At 47.8% G+C, this 14,885-nt stretch overlaps 2 protein-coding genes across 7 annotated transcripts in view; one reads left to right on the forward strand and one right to left on the reverse strand.

Annotated features, from left to right (window-relative positions):
• Positions 1 to 14,885, reverse strand: part of LOC105492833 (thyroglobulin) — a 273,233-nt gene that overhangs the window by 34,865 nt on the left and 223,483 nt on the right. For both annotated transcript variants that reach the window (XM_011760101.3, XM_011760100.3), the window contains 2 exons: positions 8,639 to 8,803; positions 7,473 to 7,640 (listed from right to left, as the gene is read on the reverse strand). In XM_011760101.3, coding sequence (XP_011758403.2) covers positions 7,473 to 7,640; positions 8,639 to 8,803 — 333 coding nt within the window. The remainder of the gene's footprint in view (positions 1 to 7,472; positions 7,641 to 8,638; positions 8,804 to 14,885) is intronic.
• LOC105492831 (Src like adaptor) overlaps positions 897 to 14,885 on the forward strand; it is a 66,193-nt gene continuing 52,204 nt past the window's right edge. For 3 of the 5 annotated variants that reach the window (XM_071067807.1, XM_071067808.1, XM_071067809.1), the window contains exons 1-2: positions 1,006 to 1,315; positions 1,977 to 2,109. The gene's annotated coding sequence lies outside the window, so the exon portion shown is untranslated. Of the gene's footprint in view, positions 1,316 to 1,976; positions 2,110 to 14,885 lie in introns of all 5 variants that reach the window. The other 2 variants (XM_071067806.1, XM_071067811.1) reach the window with 2 other exon arrangements.

Consider the following 14,885-nt stretch of genomic DNA (forward strand, 5'->3'; position numbering starts at 1 on the left):
AGGCTTTATCTGTTTGGATTACCACTGTTCCCTCTAAAGCCTAGAGAGAGTCCAGCACATAGGAGCCTCTGAATAAATCTGTGTTGGGGAGATGTTGCATGGATTAATGCTTGAATGACTCCTGACTTCACTGCTTATTATGGTGTTAAGGGACAAGGGCTTACTTCTCCATCAAGGACAGCTGGCTCAGGGCCAAGGGCTCACTGCACTTTTAGGGACTCACAGAAGTATTTTCTTTCTAATTTCTTTTAAAATCAGAAGAAAAAACATAATAATAATGAAAGTATAATAATGAATCCAGCCTGTTTTACATTCTTCTTTATACCAATGCAGTCATGAAATACAATATTTTATTATTTTGGGGGGTACAAGTCAAAACTTCTGATCCTCAGCTTTCTCTGAACCGTAATCCCAGCTCACAGGGTCCCTGGGGAGAATCAGACAAGGTGGCATGTAAGCGTTAGCTGTGAGGGGTAATGTGGGGTTACGGCTCCAGGGTGGAGGGTTTACAGTGTGCGAGGGCAGCCTAGAGCCATGAGACCTACAGGGCTCTCTGGGTGTTGGGAGATACCTCTTTCACTTCTTGTAACACTGCAAGAGACAGACAGGCTGGGTCTCACTGTGTCCATTCTAAGGCTAAAAAACTGCAGCTCAGACCAGTTCAGCAACTCTCCTACATCATGTGGCTAAAGCTAAGAATTGTGACCCATTTTTCTGAATCCAGGTCCCCGCGATGCCCTGGGTTCAGACCCTAACACCCTCCCATCCCTGAGTGCTGGGGATTTAAGGCAGCAGTGCCTCCTTTCAGGAAATCACACACACACTGGAAACTCCTGCATGCTCCTCTTACTATAATCTGTCACCAAAGGCTGGATATTCCTGTGCTGGGGCTTGTGCCAGCGCCTTGGGCTGCCAGGTGCTGCTTTCCAACTCCCACATGGGCTGCCCTCCCCCCACTGCTCCTCACAGGGCCCCCACTCCACCTGCTCCCAGACGAGGCCGACTCCTGGCCAAGCTCAGGGGCACAGCGGAGGCGCTCTGTTTCTGATTTTTCTCGCCTTCCTTGGAGATGCCTGTGCTTGGAAGGGAAGGCAGAACATTGCATCTTGGAACAAATCTGCTTTTGATCATGCAAATGAATGCCTGGTTAATGTAGGCAGACTGTCAATTTCACCAGTTAGAAAGAAAGAGAAAAGGGGGGGAAATTCCTCATGACAGCGCCTGATGAAGAATTTCAATAGAAAGCTGCTACTTCAGAAAATAAGATCATTTGCCGCGAATGGAGAACATCTCAGGCAGCCCTGATGCTCCACCGGTAGGTTGCTAACTTTGCTGGGTGTCATTAGGACTCCCTGGGTGGGCCATAGGTGGCTTTGGGTGGTATGTGGGGGAGGGTCTTCAGAGGGACTTGACGGATCCCGTACCCACCCTCTGTCTTTGGTCTGAAGGAAATGGGTGGGTCTCTGCTGAGGTGGTGGGTGGCTCCAGGGGGCAGGACTTGGGGTAAGAGGCTCCACTCCCGTCCCACTGTGACTTCCCTGGGAAGCTGCACTGCATGTGTTTGTGAACTGGGATCCAGCTGATACTTATGCAGCTTTGGCATGAGCAGAGAGCATGCATTTGTGTTTACTACAATTTGGAAAATCGGTTTCAGGTCAGCTGAGGTGGTTCAGAGATTGGACGTTCTCTGTATTCCTGTTTTCTCTGTATAATTATCTGAAGAAGGGATAACAGCTTGGGACACAATCTTAATATTAAAATTTAAAAATTAAGTGAAAAAAATGAACATTTATTGAAGCCAAACTATTTTCCAGATATTGGTGTATATTTGAATTCTTGGACATCTTTATGAGGATATTTACTAACCATCTCCCAACTTTACAGTTAGGGAAACTAAGGCTCGGACTCTGGGTAACTTGGATGCTCATGATTGCAATCCAAGGACACCCAGGACACTCTCCCTGCTTTGTTGACAGATGACCGAGGGAGCAGGGTCCTCGTCAGTTCCTGACCGTTGTGTCACTCCAGCTGACAGTGCTGCTATGGGGCCCAACGGCACCTGATCCCCACCTCCTGAGGTCTTGGAATAGACGTCCATCTCTCCATATAGTATGTATCAATGGTGTTTCAGTTATTTGCCTTGTCTGTTATCTGACTGCAAGCCCTTCTGAGGGGAGGAATTCAATTTGTATTTTGTGCTGAAACACCTGGCCCAGCATGACTAAACAAACAGGTGCTGGTATTACAAAAACATGCTGAACACCCTGTTTATGTGGATGTAGCAGTTTGCTGCAATTGATATGTCCTGTTTCTCAGCCCCAGATGGGGCAGGAGGGACTGGGTGGGTACCAAAGGACAGAGGATGGAGTAAAAGGCATGGCTGAGATTGAGGTCCTCCAGAACCTGCCATCTTCAGGTCTCCTTGGCTGATGGTGGTTGGACCCAAGTGCCATGGAGCCTTCTTGGGGGAAACAGAGAAATGCACAAGTCCAACTCTAAATTCAGGTTGGGAGTGGGCTGAGATAAGGGAGGGCAATGCAAGGGCACATTGGGTTGAAGTCCAGAAGGAGTTTCCTCATTGTTGGAAGGGTGGGACCGTAGCTCGTAGCTCAGTTTCCACTTGGTTGTCCACTGTGCCCTCTTGCAGTACTGTGTGGGGCAGAATCCTGAGGATCTCTCTGGGTGATGCTTGCATATGGTAGGGATAAGGTGGTGCTAGTGCATCCCTGATCTAGTGTTTAGCACAGATAGGGTCATGGGTAGATCCCGCCACCAGCCACCCCTGTCCCTCCCCCACCCTGCAATTGGGGTCAGAGACCTGCAGTGGAGACTTGGCTTTCCAAAGGACTAGTTAACTGACCTAGAGACATCTGGTAAACCCATTAAGCCTTTCTTTCCCGGGAAAAAAAAATGGTGTAAAATACTGGTTCATGGTTCCCTACCTCACAGCCATACAGTTGAAATAAAGTAAAGTAAGAGCATGAGTTACTTCACTTAGGCTAACCCCCAAGGCTATTGAAATTTTAAAATTATAAATAAATCAATAAATGACTATAGAAAAAAAAAAGAATGTGGGTAGAATTGGAAAGACCTTTGCACATAGTAGCCCTTATTCTAGCTGGGTTTGTGTACATTTCAGTACCCAGCATACCATTGATGGTAGACAGAAGGCTCTTGGAGGAAAGCCTGGCTTTTCCCAGAGTGCTGTCATGCGAAGAGGATACTTTGGAGGCAGATAGACCTGGGTTTTAATTCTGGTTTCTCTCTGAAAAATAGCAATAATAATCCCCACCTCATAGGGTAATAGTTTTGAGGGTGAATTATTTCACTGAATACTTCTGGGTTAGGGCCCACCACATAGTCAGTTCTTCATAATTTCATTCATTCATCCTAGTGAATGTTTACTATGTGCCTGTTGTGTGCGACCTGTCTAGCAGAACTAGACACATTTCTAGGCACCAGAGATATAGCAGTTTCAAACATTCTAGTTGGGGAAGAAAGACAATAGACAAATACATAATATGGCAGGAGGTCTGAGTGCTGGGGTAGGGTGCAGGATGTAGGGATAGAGAAGGCTGGGGATATGGCTTCCCTCTGAATCCAAGTGGTCAAGCAAGGTCTTTCTGATAAGCAGACCCTGAAGGAAGTAAGGCAGTGAGTTATCTGGGAAGAACATTCAAGAAGAAAAAACGGCAAATACCAGGACCCTGATGTGGGATGTGCTCAGCCTATTTGAGAAACTCTAAAGCGACAAATCAGTAAGCCAGGAGGGAAGAGCAGGAGTTAAGGTCAGAGAGCTAACAGGGGTCACATCAAATAGGCTCTGGCAGTTAACAGAAGACTGGATTTTTCCTCTGCATGAGAGGAGGCCACTGCAGAGAAGGCTTGGAGCAGAGGGTCTGACTTATAAAGGGATTGCTCTGGCTACTGTGCTTCTCATAGATTACAAGAGGCAAGGCAGGTGCAGAGAGACAGTTGGGGGCTACCACAAAAATCTCAAATAAAATGGCTGGATCAGGGTGATAGTAGAAGAGGTAGGGGAGAGGGGCTTGGATTTGGGATACAGTTTGAAAATACAGCCAAATGGATTTGCTGATAGAATGCTGGTAGGATATGAGAGAGCAGTGTCAGGAATGACTTTTGGTTTTGAGCCTGAGTACAGAAGGATGAGTTGTTTAGTTGCCAAGTTGTTTACTGAGATGGTGAAGACTACAGAAGAACATGCTGGTTGGGGATGGGAGCAGAGGTGGAATCGGCAGTCCACTTTGGGTGTGTTATGGATGAGACACCATGAGATGTGCAAGTGAAGATGTCAAGTGGGCCATTGGCTAAACCAGTTCAGAGTTCAAAGGAAAAGTCCAGGAGGAATAAACCTGGGTGCAGACACATGTTTAGGAGATGATCACATGCAGTGTCACTGAGCTGTGAGCTGGCTTCCAGTCCCACTGTCACGACTCTCCTCCTGCAGGCAGTCCTCCTCATCAATAAGCACCTAGATGAGTTCTCGGTAGGATGCAGGCTCACAAAAGTTGCTCAGTGGCGTCACTAACGCATGTCCCAAGGGAATGAATGAAGAAGTGAAGCCAGAAAGGAACGGTCTAACCAATGAACAAATGTGCTGGGGGAACACTGCCCTGTGGTTGGTATCTGGGATGACCGCCATGGATCAGGGCTAGAAGCTGCTCTGCTGTGCCCTCAGAGAGGTTTCTCTATTTGGGGGTGCCCTACTTCAGGGCTGGCTTCTCCAGTCAGGCCCCTGTTTGGCAGTGAGCCTCCTGCTGGTGGCCCCATCTTTCTTTGTGAGTGAACAAAGTAAGCTTTCCTTAAAAACCTTAGAGGGAAACTCAATGAGAAGAATGCAAATGCATCTTTGAGTAGAGATCCCAGTCCTCTGGATTCAGGTCCCTGGCTGGACTGGTTAAGGAATTCAGGACAAAATTAGGAAACTTCCAGACACTCCTGGGACTGTGCTTGAACCAGAGAAGCCCAAGGCAGCCATGAGCCCCCAGTCATCTCTCTCACAATGAAAGGGTATAATCAGAAAACATGAGCCTGAGCTACCCTCTGAACACCATGGTCCAAGATCTGCCAATAAGGACCACCCCCTCACCCTCCCTGATGGATGGCATTTCCACTGCATTGGGAGAGGTCTGGGAACTAACCACAGGGCCTCCCTCCTCCCTAAGTCCATCAGCCCTTTCTATGCTGATCCCAAGGTTCCTGGAAATATAAAAGTAGTTCTTCCTCTCTTTCAAAAGTCGAAGATGGCCATGAAAAGTTTTCAGCACATGGACCAAAGAACCAGAGCTGTGAGGACACAGTGTCTTCTGCACAGAGATTGTGCATTCCTCGTAGGAAGGTATCAAATAAGGAGGTGAGTGGGAAAGAGTCCCTGGTCAATGGCCAGCTCCATCCCCGTCTGCTCATGCCTCAGAGTACTGTCTCCAGGGCGGGGAGTGTTTAGGGGCAGCAACGGAATACTAAGATTAGAACCTCCATTTCTTTCTCTTGCTTTAACATTCTTTTGATTCAATAAAGCATTTATAATAATTCAGTGTATTAGTACAGGAGTACACATGTATATAATTTATACTTAAATAACTAAACTTACTATTTCTTAACTGATGAGGGTCTTGATCAGAAGCAACTTGAAGATCCCTGTTTTAGAGACTACAAACTCCGAGGCAGTGGAGTTTTCAGTGATTCCTGAATGGTTGTCTTGTCCAATAATAAAGTCTCAGCCCCTCAGGGTAAAGGCTATACTGCATATGAGTGCTTGGCAGAAAAAATGGTGAAATGGTTCAGGTATAAAAGGTATTTCTCCCTGGCTGTGAGTTAGTTAGATGAAAGCTGAGGGTGACTAAGTTTTACTTGACACCACCCCCTTGCAACACACACACACACACTCACACATACACCCTCAGAGAGAACTCTATCACTGCTCACATGCCACACCCGCCTTCCAGATAGGAACCTTCAGAAATCAACTTCATATGCGAACCTCACCAACCCTGCTTCTTTCTCTCTCTCTCTACATACACATGCACACATAAATATATATGATATGGAACATATTATGCATGTGTGTATATATACAGCAATAGTAATAATTCATAATACTCTTTCTCCAGAGGTAGCCAATGTTAACTGCATGTTGTGAATCTTTTCACTCCGTTATCCTTCTATGCAGAAAAACATACAAATACACACATTTCCAAATATAAAGATACATACAGGTTGGTTTTTAAAAATATGAATGCTATCTTAATTTCACATTCCTCTACATATATTTTTGTCATTTTATGATGTGTCACAGGCTTCCCTTAAGTCAGTAGAGATAAATCTAGCTCATTCTTTTTAACATCTGCATAATATTTAATAGCTTGTTGGTATCTTAATTTAGTCAACCATTTCCCTATTAATGGACACTTGAGTTGCTTCCAATATTTTGCCACAAAAATCAATGCCACAATCAATCAATAAACAATGCAATGCGATAAATACTCTTGTATATATATCATGTAAAACTAGAGCTTTTATTGCTGTAGGATAGAGTCCCCAAGGTGAAATATATTACCCAAAGGAAATAGGATTATCCAAAGGAACTCAGGATCCTGTTAGGTTGTGATCATGATTTAATAAAATCCCGATTAGACTACCTTATATTCAACAGAGCCAACAGAGACCCACATTGTACATGTGCAGGGAAAGGTGCACTCCACCTACGCCCAGAGTTGTCCTCTCTCTGTGCTTTATGCACACTGGGCTTCCCCTCCTCAGGCTTGACCACCTACAAGGCTTTGGCCAAGAGTAGCTTGTCCAAGGCAGGGTGGGGTGGGCAGAGGAGCATGTGCTCGGTCTCTTCCAGGGTTAGCCACATCCTCGTGAGTGACTGTGACTGCTGGTGAGAGCAGGAACTGTGCATTCAAGCAGAATGCAGACCTCACAGCTCACTCCCACTTCGCTGTGCCTCCAGCAAGCTGCACAAAGCTGCGTGTTTGCCAGGTGCATGGTGCATGCTCTCTTTACTAAGAAATTTAACTTGGAAGGCTGGTGCTTCAGTGTCTTTTCAGGACTGGGAAAGGGTGATGATTTAACAAGAGTCCCTTCATCCCCCCGCCTCATTGTCTCAGTTCTCAGTACGACAAGCATCCTCCATGAAATACGGGTGGCATGGCCCAGAACGTGGGTATTCTAACTTGCAGCCCTGAGCTGCAGAGCTCCTGGGTCAGCTCCAGTTTTCCCCGGTGATTTATTCACAGCTGTAATTTGTGGATGTGCCTGTGTTGCTCACTATCCCGCAAGTGTCTAATTTCTGAATCCCCCCATTACTACTTCCTAAACTCACGTAAGCATTGCACACAGTAGTTATTCAGCAATTGGTCAATATCTCTTGATCAAGTCAGACATTGAGGTCCAGAGCCCTTAGGAAATGCCTGGCTGGAGACATCCGAGGCCCCCTCCCTGCCTACCTTCACAGCCTTTGCTCTGTTGATGAGCCCGTCGTCCTGAGAACTCCCGATGAGCAGATCGACCTCTGCCCGTAAAGACCTCTTCAGTGCTCTGGCTGGAGGCTCACGGAGGAACTGGCCATCGATCACAGGACCCCAGTAGTGGAAAGGGCCACTCACGGCCAGGAGCTACATTGGATACAACAATAATCAGTTGTCCTGGAATAATCAGTTGCATTGCTTTGCATAAAGAGGTCTTAACCATACTGAATGCCAATGCTGGTTATACATCTGGGACCCTACTGGGAGAAAATGACCAGGACAACTGGCAGGCAGGACACCATGTGACAAAGTCAGGGGCTGGAAGGTGAATGAATCTCACTCTCAGCAATGATGGTCTCCAGGGGAGCATCCCAGAGGTGACAGCAGGTCCCCAGCTAGGGATGGGAAAGCCTGAGCCTGTAGGTGGGTGAGGAAGTCAGGAGGAGACAGTCGTTGAAGAGGAGGCAGTGACTGACAGGTGAAATGCACCAGCTCCAGTTATGATCAAATTAGCCTACACTGAGGGGAGCTGAGGATAAGACCTGCTCCAATTCTGTGAGTCCAGACTCATTGCTAAGATGATCAGACCATCAATTGCAATGACAACAATTATTCCTGCTAGTGTCCCCTTCATTAATGTGAGGGCCAGCCAGAGATTTGGTCTGCAAGCAAGAACTTTGCATGCTAGAAAGGGAACACACAGCTATCCCATATAAGGGTATGAAGTGACTCAAATACACTGCCATCTGTGAAGCCATGTCTGCAATGCTCAATACATGTAGCTGTGACCTGTCAAGGGTTTGGTCGCCTGCCCACCATGGTCCTGGCATGAGGCCAAACCCTTCACATGTGTTACTTCATTCTCTCCTCCTACTCTATAAGGTCTGTATAACTATTCCCAGGTTATAAATAAGAAAGACAAATTGCAGAGGCATCTGTCTACCCTCAGTAACCATGTTTAGACTGTTGCAGGCTGTGGCACATGCACGGCTCTGGGGGTTAGGGAATGTGAGTTCCAGCTCCAGCTGGTCATCAGCCTCATGTGTGGTATGGCTGGGGTGGGTCACACTTCTTTTCTAGGTCTTCATTTTCTATTTGTAAAGGACCAGAGAATGTCCCTTCCCAATTTGCACTTGTGTGCTCACCTTGGTCTGGGCGTCACTGAGGATATTGGCAGGCTTTTGGCGGAGGCAGGACACCACTTCTTGGCTGGATGACACAGGGCAGCTGACCTCCTTTGCCAAAGCAACTGCCTGCTGCTGAGCCCTCTCGTGGCTGATGATGGCGGCTGGGGAGAGTGCAGAGCCTCCCTGGAAGAGAAAGCAGGCTCAGGGCTGATGGTCCAGATCATCTCCTGTCCCTGCTCACCTGGAGCCCTCAGTGCCACATCAGGGTTCTGCATCCTTCCTCCAAGCTTGGGGGTCCCAGGACCCATTCTGGGGATGCACACAGTGGGGAGGTCAGGATTGGTCAACGGCATATCAGCATGCAGTGTGATATTGAACAGGTGTCTCTCTAGGCCTCAGTTTCCTAGCCTGTGAAGTGAGGGTGCTGCTCAAGGGAACCTTCGGTCTTGGCTGTGCAGATGAATTTGTATAAAGAGGCAAAGGGCTGATGGTTCTTTAAGAGGACTGGAGATCAGCAAAGTCCTCTGGGAAGAGAACTCTGCAAAGATAGAACCATCTCCCACCAGCCCCTCCTGGGGGCTCGTTAACTAGCAAGCTTTCCTGACTCCATTAAGATGGAGCTGGACTTTAAAATGGAAGCCCACCTAGGAGGCGATGAAAACACAGTCTTTGTAAGGGTAAACTGCTTCATCAAAGTCAGGGTACTCTCTGCTAAAATGACAGGTTTCTCACTTTGGGAGGACAAGGTGGGCGGATCATGAGGTCAGGAGATCGAGATCATCCTGGCTAACACGGTGAAACCCCATCTCTACTTAAAATACAAAAAATCAGTTGGGCGTGGTGGCAGGCGCCTGTAGTCCCAGCTACTTGGGAGGCTGAAGTAGGACAATGGTGTGAACTCAGGAGGCGGAGCTTGCAGTGAACCGAGATGGCGCCACTGCACTCCAGTCTGGGTGACAGAGCGAGACTCTGTCAAAAAAAGAAAAAAAAAAAAAGACAGGTTTCTTCTTTCTAATAATGTAAGTGGTAGGAGCTGGGTTCCAGGAAGTTCATCTCTGCCTGGACTATTGGTAGAATTGGGTCATCTGCCCTGGGAGGAACAAACAAGCTGAGTGGGGTCCTGACCAGTGTGCAGTTCCAGGGCACATCCTCCATTGGGCACCCCATAGCTCAGACACTGGCTGCCCACTGAAGAGACATGGATAACTAGGGGAGGCAGTGATGGCCATACTAGTGCCACTGCTCTTACCGCTGCTACTGCCACTGATGGAAATAATAGCAACAACTGTGGATTGAGGGCTTCGACAAACTCACTCTCACTCAAGAGGTTCCCTATTTCAACTCGTCGGATCCTCACAGCAATTGTGTAAGTCGGTTGCTCTTACTGTCCCATTTAACAATTATGTAGGAGGCAGGGCTGGGATCTGACCCCAGTGGCCAAACAACCACTGTGAAGTGGCCCTTTCATACACCTGGTAGGTTCCTGACGAAAGGTGTTGGCACTGTTGTTACGATGATCTCTGTTTATTGTCAAGCTCAAGAAGGGGCATGCGGCTAGGGTCAGAGGCAAGGCTGGACAGTCAGAATCTCAGCCAGCGGCAAGGAAAAACACAAGTGCGTGGAACTGGGGGATCCTGGACATGGCCACTGTGAGATCTGGTGTCAGAGGAACTTTTGTAATGGCTCTGGGCTTCTCAGAACAGGCCTGGCAACTAGGTCCATCGACTCCAGAAAGGGCTGGGAGATACACATGGTTTTCTGTCCTTAACCGCTTAGACAAACTCAGAGTCTCCTGGTCCTGCTTTAAAACAAAGCAAGGCTCATGTGCTACGTGATCTCCAGCCAGTGGCTCACTCTGCTCTCCAGCGTTTTTACAAGAGAGAGAATCCTAACTCCCAGGATCCTCTGATAAGCAGCAGCAATAAAAGTAAACTACTCAGCCAGGCCGAGGCCTGGAATTCAATGACTCAAGGAACAAGGGTCAATATGATTTAGCCTATTGTTGAGTTCTTGTGCCCTCAGGTTTATTTTTCCAACAATGAGCAGGGCAGCTTTTCTGAGAACCACTGGGTGTACTTTAAATTAAAAAGAAAGAAAGAAAGAAAGAAAACACACACACACACTCAAAATATTCAAGCTCAAAACTCTGTGTTCTGAAGAGCAAACTGCAGAAGGGCCCACAGGCAGGCAGAGAGGAGATGTGAATGTCAGGATGGGGCCCTCTTTGACGTTCTCAGTATTTTCTTTGGCTATAAAAAGCCAGGGATCCTGATATGGTGAGGAAGTGGTTAAAGGCATGGGTCACACTGATATTGCAAGATGGCTTAGAGAACTTTTCTTTCTCTGAAAGTATGTTGTTTAAATTGATCTTTCGGAAGGAAACCTTTTTCACCATGGAAAATTGGTGTGTAAGCAAGCCAACGGTTGACTCGGCCTTCATTTGAAAGCACTTGATTAAGACAAAGCACTCAGGGGCAGGAGGGGAGTTGCTATGCAGAGGTGTGCAGAGAACATGAGATCGGGGCAGAAGGGCCCGGTTTGAACGCCAGCTGTGTCACTCCCTGGTGAAGTGGGCTCGGGCAAGTGACCATCTGTGATGAGAACAATCAACCGTACTTCACAGGGTTGCTGCAAAGATGCATGAGGCCAGGTAGGTGAAGAAGCGTGTCCTCTGCACAGCGGGAGCTGTGGCTGCACTGTGGTTAGTGCAGTGACATTCATGGGACCCCACAGGATGTAAAGGGATCAGTCTTCTCAGTCCGCCCAGGCATGCCTGTAGGTCCGTAGCCCTGGGTTCTGGCTTTATCTAAATCTGACCTAGCTATTCAATGGCGAGGAGTTTCCGCTGGTTGTTGTTTTTTTAACTTTAAAAATAGTTCAGGTCAAAACCACAATTGCTGACCGCTGCTTTTTGTTCCTGGGGCCTCCGACCATGGTGAGGTGCCTTGACCTCAGTTAGTCACTGTAGTCGCTTTGGAGCCAGGACCTGCCCCTGCCCAAGCACACATATCCACACACAGCCACAGGTGGAGACGCACTCACGCAATCAAGGAGTTTATGCTACTGCTTCTCAGAGGATCCTGGGAGTTAGAATTCTCTCTCTCTTTTAAAAATCCTGGAGATCAGAGTGAGCCACTGGCTGGAGATCACATAACACAGGAGCCTTGCTTTGTTTTAAAGCAGCACCAGGGGACCTGGAGTTTGTCTAAGTGGGTTAAGGACACACACAGATACCGACGGAGACATACGCTTACACGCACAGACACACGGCCACAGACAGAAACACACACACGCACAGACATGGCCACAGATGGAGACACACAGTCATAGATAGGGACACACACAGAGCTATGCAGTTACACACACAGATACTCGTGGTCACATAAAAAACACAGGCATACACTCACAGACACAGGGAGACCCACACTTAGAAACACACAGTCACAGAAACATCCAGCTACAGAAAGAGATACCCACACACATAGACACACACTCACGTAAGCGCAGAAAGACACAAACACACACAGTCACGGACACATAGACACATACTCAAAGGTACACAGACACACCCAGACACCTACAGATAGACTCACACACTCAGACACATACACACAAACACACACACAAAGCTGCCCTTGTTGAAATGTTGAAAGTTGCCCTTGTTGAAATGGACCCTGTGGCATTTTCCGGGAGGACTCCCTCAGGCAGCCTCCCCAGAGCAGCTCCAATAAGCAAAGCAACAAGGAGCGGGGTGGGCAGCTACCCGGACAAGCAGGAGCTCTGGCGGCTCTGCCCTGGGGCATCCGTGCATCAGAGGGTCCTCTGGATGGACTCTGCCTCCCTCCTGGCACCTCTCGCACTTCTCAGCCCCTCCCTGGAATGTGAATCCTTACCTACAGCGGTGTCTACCTCACGGGGAGACGGGAAGGATGGGAAGCCCAGTAAGCAGGTGCTCAGTGAGCTCCTTATCCATCAGGCATGGTGTGGAATCGAGGAGTTAATTCCTACAAAGCTCTTTCAGCAGTGCCCAGCACAGACACAGCAATGAAGACGAGGATAAACATTCAAGTAGCACTTCCTGTGTGCCTGGCATTGAATGCAGGTTGTACGTGTAGAAGCTCACCTACCTCTCAGAGCAATCCCAGGAGTTGGGTAACAACAGTATTATTTCAACTTTAGAGGAGGCTCCAGGGTAGAGTTGAAGCCACTTCCCCAGAGTCTCAGAGCTGGGGGTGACAGAGCCAGGATTTGAGCCCAGGCTGCAGGTGCCAGAGCTCCATGTTCTAACCAGTGTGCCATCTCATGCTTGTGGCGGACAGTTCCTTTCTGTCCCCATGAGAGGGTGAGGCCAAAGCAAAGTAAAAAGCTCATGGCTCTTGTTCCAGACAGACTGGTGTTTTAATTCCAGCTCCTCCCATGGCCATTTTGCCATTTTCCTTTGTCTTTCTGAGCTTCCAGTTCCTAATCTGTAAATTGCAGATGTTATGATCAGCATTCACAGAGCTGATGCACAGATTAAAGGAGACAATGGAGGTAAAATACCTGATGTGTAATTTGCACTCAAAGTTGGTTGTACTCATCATTAGGAATGTTATTATCCATGATTTAATGCCTGCAATGTAACTTGATGAAACTCGTCATTACAACCTAGGCTGATGGGGAGCAAGTCCCTTGCACTGTCTGACTTGGGGGAAGGTGCCTCTACACACGAAGCAGCTGTGGAGCTGGCAAACTTGCTTCCCTGTGGTACCACACACGGGCCAAGGTGCTTTCTTGCCCACTCTCATGATTTATTTCCTGCCACAACACTATGAAGTGAAATCACGTAGGAAGGACTATGTCTTTTCAGGGAGAAATTCTCTGCTGCACAGAACCTGAACCCAGGTATTCCAACTCCAAACCCAGGGTTTCTGTCTGCTTCTCCTGGGAGAAAACAGACATGTGACTTCTAAGCCCTGGCCAGACCACTGGGCCTCTAGAAACTTAACTATCTCTAGCTGACTTATTGAATGCTGGCTTATTGAAATCAATTGCCAAGTATTACCTGAGAGTTATCAACCTTGTATTTCTTTTGACTCTATTTTTTTCGAGGCAAAGTGAGTCACAAAGAAGCATACGTCTCAAGCCCCAGTTAGTTGGATGCTTTTTAAAAATGTGTACTATATCCAGCAGGACATACATACTGGTGGCCTCCAGATGAGCTCTGTGCAGTAATCAGCAGGAGTGAGCCAAGAATTCTTGTGCTTTGGGGATTCAGGGGAAGGAGGGATTTCTGGGCACTAGGGTGGCCCAGAGGAAGCTGCAGAGAATCACTAGGACTTGAGTGGATCTCTATGAGAGGAAAGGAATGGGAGAAGCAGGGTGGGTGACCATTCTGAGGGGGAGTGGGCAGGGATGGCAGTGGGGTCAGAGGCTGATTACCCAAAGGAGTTATAGATAGGAGCTGGGTCCTAAGTAACCCAGCAGCCCCAGGACAGGGCCTGGAACTCAAAATAAGTATTGCATGAGTGAATGAATGACTGTATGAGTGAGGGAGTGAAGAAATGAATGAATGGCAGGCAGATGGACCAGTGACTTCTAAATGAAGAGAAGAATTTCCATAGAAGTGTGGTGAGAAGTAAACTTCAGAAGTCATTAAATCCCAGACTAAGTAAGAGATGTGATTTAGAAGGCACCAACCCTGGGACACAGAGCAGGTATCCTTCAGGCAATGGGCAACGAGGAATCCATAAAACCTTTTAAATGAGGTATGACAGAAAAGGCTTGGGAATTTCCTGTCACTGGATTCTTTGTCTTTGCATTCTCAGTGCTGAAAATGGTTGGTCGTGCTCAGCAGGCCCTCAGTAAAGGATGGAGCATCAGCACCTCCTGAATGTAAGCTTCTGACGGCGGGTGTTGGGAGGTAGTTATTCCTCTATCCCCAGAGCCCAGCACAAAGTGTGGAACACCATATGTGGAACAGAAGAGAACTGGAATGAATGGCAGGATGGTGGCTCAGCCAGTTGACTGTGGGAGGGACTGGAGCAGTGAGCATCTGAGGCAGGGAGTCCATTGGTGACTTGTAAGGTCTAAGGATAAAGGGGTAGTGTGTGACCCAGAGCGCCATGTCTCCGCCCTCGCACTGACCTCTCCTGGGAACTCACCCACACCTGGAAGGTGCCACCAAGGTGTCGTAGGCCAGCTTAATTGCGGCATGCTATTGAGCAGCCAGGACAGCTTAGGGAGAGAGCTCTGGAAGCTAAAGCACAGATGGACTTTTTTGTAA

This window comes from Macaca nemestrina, chromosome 8 (assembly GCF_043159975.1).
Source record: "Macaca nemestrina isolate mMacNem1 chromosome 8, mMacNem.hap1, whole genome shotgun sequence".
In the NCBI taxonomy this organism is placed as follows: Eukaryota; Metazoa; Chordata; class Mammalia; order Primates; family Cercopithecidae; genus Macaca; species Macaca nemestrina.